This window comes from Lagopus muta, chromosome 6, assembly GCF_023343835.1.
Source record: "Lagopus muta isolate bLagMut1 chromosome 6, bLagMut1 primary, whole genome shotgun sequence".
Lineage (NCBI taxonomy): Eukaryota > Metazoa > Chordata > Aves > Galliformes > Phasianidae > Lagopus > Lagopus muta.
In genome coordinates, this window is record NC_064438.1 from 49210288 (window position 1) to 49226402 (window position 16115).

Here is a 16115-nt window from a genome sequence, read left to right on the forward strand (position 1 = left end):
TTACATCACTTTCTTTTCATGTTTAATACCATTCAGTAACAGAATAATGAGGCCTACAGTGATGTAACACCATAGTAAAAACAAGATTTCATCTCAGTACTGCAGGAAAATGTACGTCACTCCTCTTATTCTCAGATTTTGCAAAGACATTGGAGCATACAGATGGAACTATTCCTCTTGTAAACCACCTCCGCCCACTGATTATTTCATACAATAAAGTCAGCTTTGAAAAATACAATTGCTTTCTGTTACTGGTGAATGAGACTCCTTCCCTAGCAAGTGAGGTGAGGGGGAGTCAAGTTTTCATAAGAGTTTCTACATCTGTGGTCACAAAGAAAACTTCCAAATGTTAACTGAGTCAGTGCCATCTCTTGAATCTGTATTCAGCCTGATGTATCGATTCAAGGTCTTCCTAACTAACAGCAAAATAAGCAGCCAATTTTTGCTCCTGCTATTCACGAGTAGGTGGGTAATGATACTGACAGAGTTTTTTCCATTATTTGGAAAAAACTATGAGCACTAGCAAGCACAAAGGAGGCCAAGAGCCAATGAGAAACTCATTAAGCTGCTTAAACTGATCTAAATCTAGGCTGTTGAGGTCACATCCCGCCCCCGCCACATATTTCCACCCCCTTCCTTCGGCCAGCACTGGTGTTTACAGAAACAGGTGGTGGTGTGCTTGTTCAAGGGAAGAAAAAACAACAACCAACCACCCCATAGCATTTTAGCATACAGACCAGTTTAAGGGGCTGCACAGTACTAGCATCAGTGCAAGGGAGTGAGGCAGGAACACCACAGCTGGAAATTAAGAGTAGTTTAATCTTCTATGAAACTGGAATTGAACAAACCACTGGAATCTTTGGAGTTTATCCTCAGCTATACAAATCTGATCAATGTATGGAGATACATTGATCGACTTCCAAATTACAGATGGAGGTAGATTTGTTTCTCTTACTGTCTCTTACTATGTTCAAAATCTATGTTCTCCTCTTGTATTTACTTACTATTTAGTAGTAGTAACTCATTTGTGACTGGTTCTTAGCAGTGATAAAGGCACCTTAATTCTAAACCCTCAAACCAGAGAAGATTAAGGAAAGGATAAGAGGCAGACGTAATTTGTTTCCTACCACTTAAGAAGCGCAGAGAGGAAGGGAACTGAAGCAATAGGACACAGCTCTCCCTAGTCAGTAGAATTCTTCGCAGTGGCTGGAAAAGAGGAAAGTTCTTTGTTCTTTGCAGCAAAAGCAGCGTGTTCAAATACGGTGAATATAAATGGATCGATGATCCTTCTCCATCCCTTCCAACTTAGGACAGCTGATAGATGGTCTTGGCTAGTGCTGGCTTTGATATTCATGGGCTGAGTAAGAAATGAGATGGATTTCTCATTTTTGCTGCTGTTTGTAAAGTTGCAATTTTTCAGTCCTTTAGTAGCACAGCACAGTTAGCACTTAATAGCACATCCAATGTAAATTTTAAATGTTTCGTGTCTTGGCGTTTTTAGGAGGATTAATAACCACCATGGTCTTCCCTCAGCTGATGGTAATTTGGGGCTTAGTGAGGCCACATGGTAACTATGGTTTGTAACAACTTCTTTTCTCTGAGGTCATTCTGATTTTTCCATTCCAACTTTTGAGAGATTTAAGAGTTGCTTTTGGAAAAATATCTCTGGTACAGATGAGCATCATTAAAAAACACACACGTACCTCAGCACCTAAAAACAAAGAAAAGACTAATGCAACACAGGCTGTGTAGTGCAAGCATACAGAGAAGTCCTCAAACTGATGACGAGTAAGTGAATTTACACTAAGGACCAGCATGCTTCAGATGTGTAAACTTTTTAAAAAGTATTTATTTCCCCTTTTACGCGCTGGCTTCCCCCCTGGGCTACCCCTCATCAAAGAGGGGAGCTCCGGAGGGCCCCAACGAGCCACGAGCTGAGGCACGGTCCTCGGGTCGCTTCCCTCAGGGGAACGGCGGGAACGGCACGCGGATCGCTCAGGCTCTGCCAGTCCGCCCCCAGGCCGCAGCCCAGACAACCACCGCTCCGCACCGTGACGGGAGGCGGGAGGACACCGCACGCCCCGCCCACCAGGTGACGCTACGGAGCAGCCGCTCACGTGACGCAGGCAGCCAATGAGCGGGCGGGCTGCCCTCTCTCCGCGGGCGGCGGCGGAGGAAGGGGGCGGGCGGAAGGCTGAGGCCGCCGTCGCCGCCGCCGCCGGAGCCGGGGGGGGGGAGCGGCAGCGCGGGGCGGGCGCAGCGCCGAGCGGGGCCGCCGGGGGTTGCGCGTGTCTGGCCGCGGCGCCCGAAGAGGCCATGCCGAATAAAAACAAGAAGGAGAAAGTGAGGCGGGGAGAAGCGGGGAGGGAAGGGGGGAGGTCGAGCTCCGCGGGGAGGTTGTGGGAGTGTAGAGGCCCCGCGGGGAGGAGCGGCCCGAGGCAAGGCGAGGGGCGGCGGGGAGCTCCGTGCCGCTGGGGGGAACGCGGCTTTCCCGCACGCTGCCGTGTGCGGCCGTGCTGCCCGCCTCCGGGCGCTGGGGAGGGGGCGGTCCCCCCGCGGGGCCTAGCCCGGGGCTGCGGCGGGGGGGTCCCGGCCTCGTCTCGCCCCGGGGGTCCCGGTGTGCGGGGCTCGGGGGCGGCCGGGGGAAGGGGAGAAGCCGTGGGTTTGGCGTGCGGAGGAGTGAGGAGGGAGGAGATGGAAGCGTGCGCTGAGCGGAGCTGGCGGAAGAGTGAGCGGGGAGAGGCGGCTCCGGGTGTGCGGGGGGGCCGTCCCGGGCCGGCTGTAAGCTGAATTTGTGCCCGGGGGAATCGGTACGAGAGCTCAGCGGGGCCTTCCCGTCCCCTCCGCCCCGGTAACCGCGAGCGATTGTTTTGTTAGTCCCGGAAGGGGCTCCTGCAAGTGGAAGTACCAGGAAAGTTGTAAATCCGACATGAAGTTAACTGGGTTGCGCTCTGTGGTAGGTGATTAGCCGTCGTGGGAAGGAGGGAAGAGCAAGAGCAGTGATGTATAGAGTCTGTCTCATCCAGCTGCTGTCCCACTAAACCCTTTTTGTTTGCCTTCTGCCTGTTTTTTAGCTTTTTGGTAATGTTTTGAAGTTAGATGGGTATTGTGACTCACGTTGCTTTTGGGCTTTAACTTTTTTCCCCCGATATCCTTGCCACTGGTCATACTGAATGCATTCAAACTTTGGTTTTCTTAGAAAAGCAAGTCTCACAAAGAGGCTGTGGATTGATTAAAGCTGCAGGTACAGTGCAGGGAGTAGAGAATCTGAGCATTGGGTCTGCTTTAAAACTACATGCATAGACCATCTAGAACAGACACTGTAATGAAGTATAAAATGTGTATTCCAAGAACTTCTTTTTCAAGGCAGAACTAAGTGTGAATACTCCTGAGGCTAAAGCCCAAAGACAGCAAGGTGAAATTTTTAGACGTGATTCTAATCAATTGCGTTCTTTGTCTATTATAAGCTAAATAATAAAAGCCTATATCTAATCACCTTATTGGTCAATTTTGAGGCATAAATATAACTCTAAAACCTTCCTGAAGATGGAGAATCTTTAAAGCAGCTTTGTAGAGAATGATAGTTCAGTGTTAAGGTCTTCCAGTAACACAACATCCTTGCTGGTCCTATCAGTTTTAATACACCCAGTTGAATAAAAAGCAAACATCTCAACTTTAAAATCTACCTAACATAACTGAGACTGAAATTTTTCTCAGGAACCTGCAAAATCGGGCAAAAGTGGAAAAAGTGGCAAAGATGGACAAGAAAACCAAGAACATGAAGTAAGTATTACTAAAGCGTGTAATCTTTCCAGGCAAATTTCTGAAGACTTCTGAAGAACATTTGGAATTTTTCTAGATGGTTGTAGTTTTGTTGTGATGGGTGACTGTGAGAAAAGTGGTTCTGGGAACTACTGACCTGGTCTTTGATTAAAAAGTGCTCTAAGAGAAGATGCTTTTGAGGAAGTTAATTTTATGTCACAGGCTGAGAGACTGTGTGCTTGCTATGGTCTTAATCACTCATCTGTTTCCTCTTTGGTTGTGAGGAGTACATCTGTCTTATTTTCTAGTCTTGTTCTGAGGTTTGGGACTTGTCTTCTAAAAGCTCATTGTGGTTTTTATCATTCTCTGTGATTTCTGGAGCTCTTTTCTCAAAAACTCTTGATAAACTGTGCCAGTTGTCAGTAACCTGTTATGTTGTCAGGAGGCCTTATGCTTCATCAAAGGCTGCCAGGTTGTTTTTTTTTTTTTTGTACCTAATTTCTGTATATATGTATACAGTGGAGTATTGCTTTTTTTTAAATTGATTTTTCAGTTGTTGCTGCAGTATTTTTTCTTTCTGCATTGCTATTTGTTTTGCCCACCAGCAAGGTGCAGTTATTTGAAAGGACTCAGTTAACTCATGACACGCTCCCATTCTCTCACATTAATCTGAAAACCCAGAATTATTAGATTTCCTTCATTAGAAAATCCAGTGTTTATTTACTTTACAGTTAATACCAGCCTGAGCGTAAAATGCCACGCTGAGAAGTTTGTATATTTCATCCTCTAAACTGCATGTCCTGCTGCTCATCCAGCTTTACCATTTTTTCCATTCCCCACGTGATTACTGGTGTATGGGGGTGGGGGATGGACAGGAGGGGAGGGAAGTGTTTGGCTTGCAGAAGTCTGTTCCTTCTGATGCAAATGAGTTTTCATTTATTGTGCAGAAAGATATATGCTACTGACATCAGATGATATAACCGTTAAAACTTATAAACTTTCTTTTAACTTGCAAAAAAAATTATGACTGAATTTCTGTGGAAAGAGCTGATTTCTTGGCTACTAGGAGAGAAAACTCTTGGAATGAGATCAGGACAGTAGCAGGATGTAAATGTTCATAACAGTGCAAATGAACATGATGTGTTCTGTAGTTATGGTATATTGCTATGGCATTAAAAAGAAGAGTATTACTTCTTGACTTGAATCTTGGTTCCTGTGCAATTGTAAGGATTGTGTTTACTGGTACCTTTGCTACATATTGGTTGATAACTCATTTTCTTGTGTTTCTGAATAACATGCTGCTGAGACCAGAACTGATTTTCTTGGTCCTTCAAGGACAGTGTGTAAAGCTGCCACTGGAGCTAGTAGTGTGATTTAAATGTTAACTGAAAATGCCCATCTAGATTCCTTTCCTTCTGTATTTGCAGATAAAGCTTTTCCATATTTTGAATATTGAAAAAGAAAGAGATTAATCTCAACAGAATATGTTCATGCATTTTTCTGTTTCAGTTGGCCTTCCCAATGTGAAAGTACAGTTAGCTTAAGTCTGTGATGATGCTTTGTTATTGTGTGAGTGGGGGCAGAGTGGGAAAGGGACCCATGTGCTGCTGAGATTGTGACTGGTGCATATACTGTGATTGTCATTCCCAGTGGGCATTGTTCAGCCTCCAGACAGTTTTGAGCACCTCAGTGCCTCACTCATTAACTTAATTAATAGGGTAATTGCACCCAAGTAGTAATATGAAGTTTGCATTCTAATGTGGCTGGCTGTAACCAAAGTGTATGTTAGCTGACACTTAGATGTGCAGAAGGGAAACTATTCCTTAGCATAAGGAAGTGTAGAACAGCAAATATAGCAATGCTCTGGAATATACTATTGATATGGGCTTTTTTAGGATTTTTTTCTGTAACAAAGGTTGTCCTTTTGTTTCCTTGTACCAGTGTTTTAACATGGCTCTTTAAAGAAACTGCTGTGGACTCTAGGTTTAGAAATACACAGGTTTGTGTCATATTTTTTCAGCAAAATTATATTTAATGGGTATGAATTTAATGCAGATGAATGTAATGCAAATGGCAGATAGTAAAGACTAGAAACTGTCTGCTGTACAAAGAACGGGACAGCACAAGCAGCAGCATCCCACAAATACTTTATTTATAAACACCTAACTAAATTTATAACACTCAGCTAAATTCATTATGCCTTCGACTTCTGTAGATGAAGATATAAATGGATCTCAACAGTTCACAGGAATAAACGAGTGCTTTTTCTGTCTTGTGGTCAGGGAGATGAGATTTTGGTTGAGTGGAGCTACCCAGCAAGTCTGAGAAGTGTTTTGAAATCATACCAGGCTTTACTGGTAGGCATGCAGTTGCTGAAGAGCGATGTAAAGGACTTAAGCTGGTACTTGTGTACTTCTGCTGAATTTTACAAAGAGACACAAGGATGTATAGAAGCTCCACAGTAGCTGCAGTGTGCAAGTGACCTACTGAAATAAATACTTTTTTGTTTATGTATCAAAGGATTTCATTGTCATTGTATTTGAAAACAAGATTCATTTTGCCCATTTATTTGTTTCCTGTGTCCCCCCCAAATAGAGATTTAAGGAAAAAAAAAAAAACAACAAAAGTTGATTCTTCTCCTATTACCTGTGTCTTGGTTACTTGGTTGCTAGATAAGACCACAGATCTACGTTGCTTGGTATTCTGTGTGGTTAGTAGCTGCTATAAAATAGTTTCAGTTATAGAGGAGATGTGTGGTTTTTTCATCCTTACTTTAAGCCAGTATGTAGCTTAGAACGTTGCCTAACTGGATGTTGTATAAAATTGTTTTCATGTTATCATGATTTAACTGACTTTTTTAATATTATCTAAATTTGTGTCGTTTTTTTTTCCAAGCCCTGTTTAAACTCACCTGGGTGGGAGGACTTCTGTATTTTAAATTATCCTTCTGTTCTCTAATACTGGAGCTACCAGAGCTGTGCAGTACATGTAGGGGTGAAGAGGGTACCATGTCTGTTTGTAACCAAATGTAGTGAGTCCAGTTCCCAGTCTTACATATTGTTCACTTCTTGAACATTTGAGAGAAAAGCTAATATGATTAAGTTTGTGTCTGACTTCAGCTTCTTTTTGCCTGTTAGTAAATATGGATTGGGGTAAATCATTGCCAGAACTGTTGAATCTATTCCGTTTGGAGTAACTTTATACTTCAGTAATTAGTCCGGAGTATTTCAGGTTGGGAACAACAACAATCTGTTATGTATGGTTGCACTCTGAAGGGATGGAGACTTACTCTGGTAAAATACTCTGGGATTTGTTTACCAATGACCAAAGGCTCTAGTCAGAACACACAATGAAGAGAAATGTCCAGGTGTGGGTAGTGATTATCCCAGCACTGAGTAACTTGTGGATGTATTCCCTGTGAGGATGCTGGCCTTTACAGATGTTTCTTTCCTTGGGAATAAGCTTTTTTTCCAGAGCTCTGTTACACACAGTTGTGTGGAGGTGGTTTTGTGACTTTAAACAGCAGTAATGCAGGGTCAGCTGCATTTGAGTGCAGAGAAACAGGTCTTCCCTCTGTTGTTTCACTATCATGGTAGTTCTGGTTCTGTGTCAGCCTGTAGCCGGGTTGTTACGAATCTTCCAAGTCGGCCTCTTGTTACTTTCAGTGTGAGTTTCTCTAGAAGGAGTAGTAAGTGATTGTCAGATGTTATCATTGCCTCTGTGTAGCAAAAGCCTTTTTTTTTTTAAATTTCAAAAAACTCAAATGTTTCTTACAATACTGTATTAATAGTTCTCAGGTACAAACCACAGGAAAGAAAGTTAAGATCTGAACCACATAGACTCTTATTTCTGTATTTGGCCTGTGGGAATGTATGTGCTAAAACTTGCACTTCTTACTGATGCTATCTGCTGCTACAGGGAACACAGGTTGGTTGACATCGGTGTTGGCTGTAGCTGCAAAATCGCAAGCACCGAGAGTGATTCTAATACTTAACGTGCCTGAGCTGGAGTGCATTTAAGCTGCAGATGGATCACTGTCTGGATCATAGTTTTGCTCTCTGCTTGGTGTTGCAATTGAACTGATTGCACTGGAATGGTCTGGGAGCACTGGGACAACAGATGGCTGGGGTTCACCTGGGAGATGGGAGGTTCAGGAGTAGCTGGTGACCCTTTGTACAGCACAGTAACAGTGAGAGCTTCTAGATCTAATGTACTCGCTTGAGAAGGCGTGAAACCTTCTGAACTCATAGTTTCATTCATTTCTTTATCTGGATACTCGTAGTTTGTAGCAGGGAAAAGCTACTTTTGGTTAACAGAATATTGGCTTGGTGACTTTGAACAATGAAGAACAGAAATGATAATTCTGTCTTCAAGTTCTTCTGCTGGCAAACAGAAAGCTAATGTGGTTTGAGTAATGCGTGTGTGTGTGTTACTATTATCACTGCTTTGATTTGCTGTCCTGCTTGGTTTCTTTGTACTCAAAGGTTTTTTCTATTTTTTCATACACAATGTAATAAAATATATACTGTTGGCCAGTTCCCTTTCCATGCAAGAAATGGCTTGATTTACTGACAGTGTGTTGTAAATGTTAGGTGATAACCACTGTAGAAACCAATTTTGAGACTGAAAAAAAACCAACAAAAAATCACCTTGTTAAGTACTGATCCGTGCCTCTGCCCTACCACCAACTCTCAGCAATCACTTTTCAGTTAGTTTACTAATTTCCCTAAAAATAATATGTAGGAAAGGGGAGAAGTAGAAGTGACGTTAGTTATGTAGTGTAGATATCTTAGCAGAGGTGATATGAAGAAGTGTCCTAATGTTAAAACCTGGGAAGATGCACTGTCTGTTACTGTTAAAGCAGCCTTGCAATTTTAAAAAAAATTGTCTCAGTTCCTATTTCCAAATGTATTGATATCTTAGTGAAGTTTCAGTATGAGTTTGTGGGCTGAAAAATTATTTATAACTAGATTCAAGAACACAAGATTACAGACGCCACTGGGAAAGCAAAATATATATATATATGTATATACAGTAGCTTTAGCTCATCAGCAGCTTTACTTAGAATTTACTGCAGACTATAGGAGGTTTGGGTCTTAATGCAGATGGATTTGTGTGTGTGTGTGTAGTGTGAATGTTTGTGGGGAGAGAGCCCTCAGGTTTGAAGGAAAACAAATAAAGGTAGGTTGTTTCTTTAGATTTTTTTTTTTTTTGAAAGTCGGAAGTCATTGAAAGAGAGATTAAGAATTGAAAATGAGAATTAATGTAATTTAAACCAGGCCATCGTTTGTACAGATTCTTCATCTCTATATTTTTTTTATAAATGTTCTGAAATAATACTTAGGGCCTTATCTGTTTTTAATTAAATTATCTGATGGTTGCAGATAACAAGATTGACTTTTCTGGGCCATTTGTTTCTTTGAAGTTTCATTATAGAAAATGCGTTAAGAAACAAATATTTCCTCGCTGCTTATGCTTGCAAAGCACCAAGTGCTCGCTGGTGGTGGTTCAGCAGACACAAGCCAGCATGATTAAGCCTAGTCTGAGCTGATGGGCGCCCCTTTGCTATTGCCAGAGTTGAGTTCCTCTGCAACCTCAGACTGCAGATCTGATCACTGACCAAAAACAAAGGCAGTTTGAGTAAGTTAGTTAAAAAATCAGGTTTAGAAGGAGGAAACAGAAACAAATGCATGCTACTGATACTTAGCTATGGATGTCAAGTTAGAATGCAAGAATCTGAAGGTTGCAGTTCAGTGAGCGAAGACACCTTTTGCAATTGCCAGCATTGGTTTGATGTGTTGCAAGGCAAGCATATTGCAACAAAACTAGAATGATAAAAGTCCTTAGAAGATCAAATTTGAACTGCATGTAAGTATCTAGCAGGAAATACAAGCAAGACTTTCTGTTTTGAAAAATGTGTGCAAGAAAGGCAAGGAAGTTTCAGCAATGTGGATCGTTCCTTTAAAATGATTTGTGTATAAAACTTGCTGTAGTACACTGTTTGAGTGTGAAGACTCACTGTTTGTGGGGAACTTCCCAGTCACAGAGGCCAGTCAACAAACTTCATGTTAGGTCTGACGAAGCACTAGTGGTACTCCAGGGTTATTCATAAAGAGCAGCTAGCAGTAATGCTGCACTGTATACATGCAGAATCACAGCTCCTATGTGGGCACCTCAGTGTAACTCAGTGAATGCTTATTGCTGTGCTGAAATGTATAAACTTTGTCACTACCCAGTTGAAAAGCTAATCTTTTCATTTATCAATGCGATACCGTGGATCCTCAAAGCTTTATGGTGCAGCTCGTGCCATGTTAGCAAATAAAAACAAGCTGATAAAATCACTGCACTATCCTGTACATCCTGACTACTGAGAGATGTTTTAGGAGTAATGAGCATACTTGCTGGAAGGGCAGCTGCAAGGATTGTTTTAGCAGGGCTGTCCAAGCATCATTCTGGTAATAATCCTTTTAAGGAAAAACAGAAGTCGCAATGCAGTCTGTTAGAGACCAACCAAAGCCACCAGCACCAAAAGCACGGTCTTTAGAGGCTCCTCTGACGTTGCCTGTCCAAATGTTCTTGAGCTGACGAAACTAGTGAACAATAACGACACAGCGGTGCAAATCTTCAATTAAATCAAAACTTCAGAACTGTTTGCCATTAAAAATGGTGCCCTGAAGTGTGTTGTTTCCTTGCTTCTCTTTAACTGCTTTGTTGAAGGAGCAATGTCCCTTTCTATTTGTCTAGGTGATTAAGAGCAAATGTTGAGATTCATGTGGTTTGCAGCGAGTCTCTGCAGATTGGAGATGCTGAAGGTTAAGGTCATACCTAGTTGCTCGACATCAAATGCCTTGCCAGCTGTGGGCATGAATTTTAATTATTGCAGACTCTCTGAGTAGATTAGAGCGCTGAGCGCTGCCTTTATTACTATGACAAGTTTCTTCTAATGTCCTGTTGGAAAGCATGTTGATCTTCAACTTGAGAAAAATCTCAAGATAATCGTGAAGTGTTTCAGGATGTGCCGCATGGAAATGCATAGTTGTGGTGGTGGACTGTCATTCATTGCAGTCTCAGAATATGTACTGATGCCCAGGAGAAGACTACCTCTTAATTAAAAGGCTCTAAAAAAAAATGCAGGTTTAGTCAAAAGTAGGCAGGGAACCAATGGTTTTTTTCCTCAGTGGAGAATAATAGAGTACCCTGAGGATTTGCAGAAGCTAGCCTGAAGGAATGAGGACAGCACACCTTACGCACACTAATGATAGTATTAGGTAGAACTGTTCACTGCAGGTATTTACCCATGTGGTTTAGCTTTAAAGTAGCGTACTGATGACTGTATATCTGAAGGTGTGACAGTAGTGAGGGGCAGTGTATCCTGCTTTCAGAGGAAGGAGCTCAATTGTAATGTGTGGAGTTTAGGGTGAGAACTGTTGCTATTGCGAAGCAGTTACTGTTAAAAAATAGAACTCAACATTCTCAGTTTCAGTGTATCTGTACAGTGTTTTTCAATTAAGGCTGATGAATTGATACACAGAAATTGTTTGATCTGAGAGACCTGTGAGACTGTAGGATGGTACAACATCTGGAATTTTGACTGCAGTCAAATTTCTAGGGAAATTTTGATACTCTTTCCCCAATGCCAGCTGCTAATCTTTTGCCACTGGCCTGACTCTTGCAGGTATGTTGTGGGTATAATTATTGGGTTGTTTGCTGCTGGGCTGTGTGTCAGATGTGGCCTGACCTTGTTTGCAGCCTCAACATAGAGTAGTAAATGAAGACCTGCAAAGGAGAGAGCTCTGAGGCAGTTTGAGATGCTTGGAATGTTTAGAGATTTTCGTGCTGCTTTGAAGTTATTCAGAGGGGAATATCTGAATGGTGTTTAGATTTCAGCTACTCTCCACCCATTTTGACTTCTTGATCTTTGATTTTAGTTCTCATCTCGAGACTACATTAAGTTTAAACTCAGCTTAATTACACTGATCATCTACTTGGCATCTGCCTCTTAGCCTGATTGTTTTAATTACAAATTGGACGCTCACAGATTTCTGAAAATGAAGTTGTAAATGTCTTTCATGTTTTTTGCAGTTCTTTGCTTAGTTTCAGTAAATTGTATTTCAGATTCAATGTAAGTTTATTTCATCTGTAATCCAGAGAGCTTCTAAAGCCCCTTTCGAGGCTTGCTTGGCAAGAAATGGGTTCTTCTGGGTGCTGGCCTCTGTTTATCCTAATGAAGGGTAAATCCATAGGGGCTACTTATTGTACCAAAATGAAAAAGAAAAGGATTAAATCTGCATTAGTAGAAGCATTTTCCTTCTATCTCAGGTTCGAGATACTGATTCTTACCAAGAGCGTTCTGCTTTTTACCATGTGTACCTGCATTTCACAGGAAGTTTTAATCATTTGATAACTGGTTCAGAAGTTTCAGTAGGTAAACCTTGCACTCTGGGCTTCTCATAAAGATTCTTAGTGGTGTAGAGCATGCTATTTTTATGCTGGGTTGGTACATGTGCCTTTTTAAACTTGAATTCAATTATGGTACTCAATAGAGGGGATACACTTGCAGGCTAATGCTAACCAGATATGTATCAAGAAACACCATACAGGATGTTGCCTAGTTCTGTGTTATCTTCAGGCAGGGAGACAGAATATCTCTTGCCCTGTGCTTAGTCATTCAGTTGTTTAAATCTTGATTGGCAGATGCATCCATTGCCATCTTCAAATTCTTCCCCTTCTCTGACCACTTTATCTGAAAACCAAGTATGAAAGCTTGCTGTTTTCTTCTAGGTTTGCCTTGGAAATCCTTAGGGTTTTGTGGAGCCACGAGGCTTTGTATGATCTGGTCTAATTTGACTATTAGTTCTATTAGTGACTGTTCTTTGAAAAGTGAGGTTGACCAAATTTTTCTGGTTGCCTATTTGGTAAAGTAGCTTGAGTATTGGTGGTTTGAGGGACTGTCAGTGAGGGAAGATGTCTTGAGTCTTCTGGAGAGACTTGTTGAAATGGGGCACAGGTGCACCCTTGTTTCTGCTCCCAGTTCTCTCCAGCTCTCTTCTCTTAGGTGACTGTCTGAAGTTACCATGTGGGCTGGTGGGTGATGATCAATTAATTTAAAAGCTGGCTGTAAATGGGGATGTGCTTTGTCCACTTGGTCCTTTTCATCTGATCACAAATGTAGTGTTTTGCTTTGGTCAGTATGCACCTGCGTCAGGTGCTCAAGGAATCAAACTGTTCAAAGCAGTGTTGTTAAAACACTAATGTACTTCATTCTTCATACATGAGGACTTCTGCCTGACAGTTGTTCAATATCTTTGCAAAGACTGGAGAACTTCTCCTATGAGGGAAGGCTGAGAGTGCTGGGATTGCTCAGTCTGGAGAAGAGAAGGCTGGGGAGGTGGGGTCTCATAAATGTATTTTAAAACATGGACAAGGGTGGTGCGAAGGGGACAGGCCCAGGCTCTTTTCTGTGTTGCCTGGTGCCAAGGTAAGAGGAGTGTGCACAAACTGAGCCACAGGAGGACCCATCTGACCATCAAGCAGCACTTCTGTGCTGTGTGGATAATGAGGTACTGGCACAGGCCACCAGATAGGCTGTGGAATCTCTTCAAGATCTGCCTGGATGTGTCTGTGCACCCTGCTCTGGGTGTCCCTGCTTGAGCAGGAGCTGGAGTAGGTGGACCCCAGGGACCCTGCTGACCTTAGCTGTTTTGTGACATGAAGGAGGGATGCAAGGACTACATCTTGAGCTCTTGTTACTGACAAGTAACTTCTTCCTTTCTTGAATTCAAGTCAAGCCTATTCATGGAAACCGAGGAGCATAAGCTCTGTTTTCTCAATTATTACAAGCAGGAGTTAGAAGTCAGAATTACACTTGTCATGATAGTCTTAATATTCGTCAAAGTAAGTGAAGCTGCAGCTTTAAAAGTGAAGATGATCAGAAAATCTGGAGGTTGTTTTTAAATTATGATCTACATAAACACTTTCTACTCAATGGATTGCTGGCCAAGATCCCCTGGCGCGCTGCCCTCAAAGACATGGATGTTGAGGAGAGCTGGCGGCTCTTCAAAGATGCCCTCCTGGAAGCACAAGAGGTCTCCATTCCGCTGAATAAGAAAGTGGGCAGGCGAGGTAGGAAACCGGCATGGCTCAGCAAGGACCTGCTGAGAGAACTGAGGGCGAAGAAAGGGGTGTACAAGCTCTGGAAACAAGGCTGTGTCACCTGGGAAGAGTACAGGAATGCCGTCCGGACTTGCAGACGTGGGATCAGGGAAGCCAAGGCGCAGGCAGAACTGAACTTGGCAAGGGACGTGAAAAACAATAAGAAAACCTTCTACAGGTACATTGCCCAGAAGAGACAGGCCAAAACGGGCGTACCTACATTGGTAAATTTAAAAGGAGAACTGGCTTCAACAGATGAAGAGAAAGCTGAGGTGCTGAATGAGTTCTTCACCTCGGTCTTCACTGGTGGCCAGGATTCTAGTCTTTTTCACGTCCCTGAACCCTGCATCCCCAAACCTCTATGTGGGGACCAAGGAGGTAAATCCCTCCCCACTGTAAGGGCAGAGCAAGTCCGAGAGTGCCTCCTTAGACTGAATGAATACAAGTCTATGGGGCTGGATGGCGTGCATCCTAGGGTCCTGAAGGAACTGGCTGAGGTGGTTGCCGAGCCGCTCTCCATCATATTTGAGAAGTCGTGGCTGTCAGGTGAGGTCCCGGACGACTGGAGGAAGGGTCACGTCACTCCCATATACAAGAAGGGGAGCAGGGAGGACCCGGGGAACTACAGGCCAGTGAGTCTCACCTCCGTGCCTGGGAAGATCATGGAACAGATCCTCCTGGACAACATGCTCGGTCACATAAAGAACAAGCATGTGATCCGAGACAGCCAGCACGGCTTCACCAAAGGAAGGTCATGCCTAACTAATCTTGTGGCCTTCTATGATGGAGTGACGGCATTGGTGGACGAAGGGAAGGCGACCGATGTCATTTACCTGGACCTGAGCAAGGCCTTTGACATGGTCCCCCACCACATCCTCATCTCCAAATTGGAGGGAAGTGGATTTGATGGGTGGACGACCCGATGGATAAGCAATTGGTTGAAAGGCCGCAGACAGAGGGTGGTGGTCAATGGCTCTATGTCCAGGTGGAGGCCGGTAACAAGTGGTGTCCCCCAAGGGTCTGTCTTGGGACCGGTGCTCTTTAACATCTTTATTAATGACATCGATGAGGGAATTGAGTGCACCCTCAGCAAGTTTGCTGACGACACCAAGCTGAGTGGTGCGGTTGATACGGTGGAAGGAAGGGATGCCATTCAGAGGGACCTCGACAGGCTGGAGGGCTGGGCTCGGGTGAACCTGATGAGGTTCAACACGGCAAAGTGCAGGGTTTTGCATTTGGGCCGGAAGAACCCCAGGCACCCGTACAGGCTGGGAGGAGTGGTCCTTGAGAGCAGCTCGGCAGAGAAGGACCTGGGGGTCCTGATGGGCGAGAGACTGAACATGAGCCAGCAGTGCGCTCTGGCAGCTCGAAAGGCAAATGGGATCCTGGGCTCCATCAGGAGAGGGGTGGCCAGCAGGGACAGGGAGGTGATTGTCCCTCTCTACTCGGCTCTTGTGAGGCCCCATCTGGAGTACTGTGTCCAGGTGTGGAGCCCTCAGTACAAGAAGGACGTAGAGATTTTGGAGAGGGTCCAGAGGAGGGCGACTAAGATGATCAGGGGACTGGAGCACCTCCCCTATGGGGACAGGCTGAGGGAGTTGGGCTTGTTCAGCCTGGAGAAGAGAAGGCTGCGGGGTGACCTCATTGCAGCCTATCAATACCTGAAGGGAACCTACACCCAGGAGGGGAGTAAACTCTTCAAAAGGGCTGACAACAGCAGGACTAGGGGAAATGGTTTTAAGTTGAAGGAGGGAAGATTTAGGTTAGATGTTAGGGGGAAGTTCTTTACTAGGAGAGTGGTTAGGCCCTGGAACGGGCTGCCCAGGGAGGTTGTGGATGCCCCGTCCTTGGACGTGTTTAAGGCCAGGTTGGACGGGGTCCTGGGCAACCTGATCTGAATGTGTATGTTTGGTGGCCCTGCTAGGCAGGGGGGTTGGAACTACATGATCCTTGGGGTCCCTTCCAACCCGGGTGATTCTGTGATTTTGTGATTCTGTGATTTCTCAGTATGATGATTTTTCACAGTAATTTGTACACATTTTTAGGTTTATCAGCCACTTTGAATTGAATGTGACTATATAAACACTTGAGTAGGAGGGAGCGGTTTTTCAGAACGAGCGTAAGAACAGGTATTTCCCATTCTAATTACTGAAAGTATTGATAAAAGTGTATCTGTAATTTGACTGTTCTACTATCAAATA

General features: G+C 43.7%; 1 protein-coding gene across 1 annotated transcript in view; it reads left to right on the forward strand.

Moving 5' to 3' along the window:
- Positions 1-2215: 2215 nt before the first annotated feature.
- PPP2R5C (protein phosphatase 2 regulatory subunit B'gamma) overlaps positions 2216-16115 on the forward strand; it is a 75668-nt gene continuing 61768 nt past the window's right edge. Inside the window, exons 1-2 of the mRNA XM_048947568.1 lie at positions 2216-2343; positions 3718-3783. Coding sequence (XP_048803525.1) covers positions 2317-2343; positions 3718-3783 — 93 coding nt within the window. The 5' untranslated portion in view covers positions 2216-2316. The remainder of the gene's footprint in view (positions 2344-3717; positions 3784-16115) is intronic.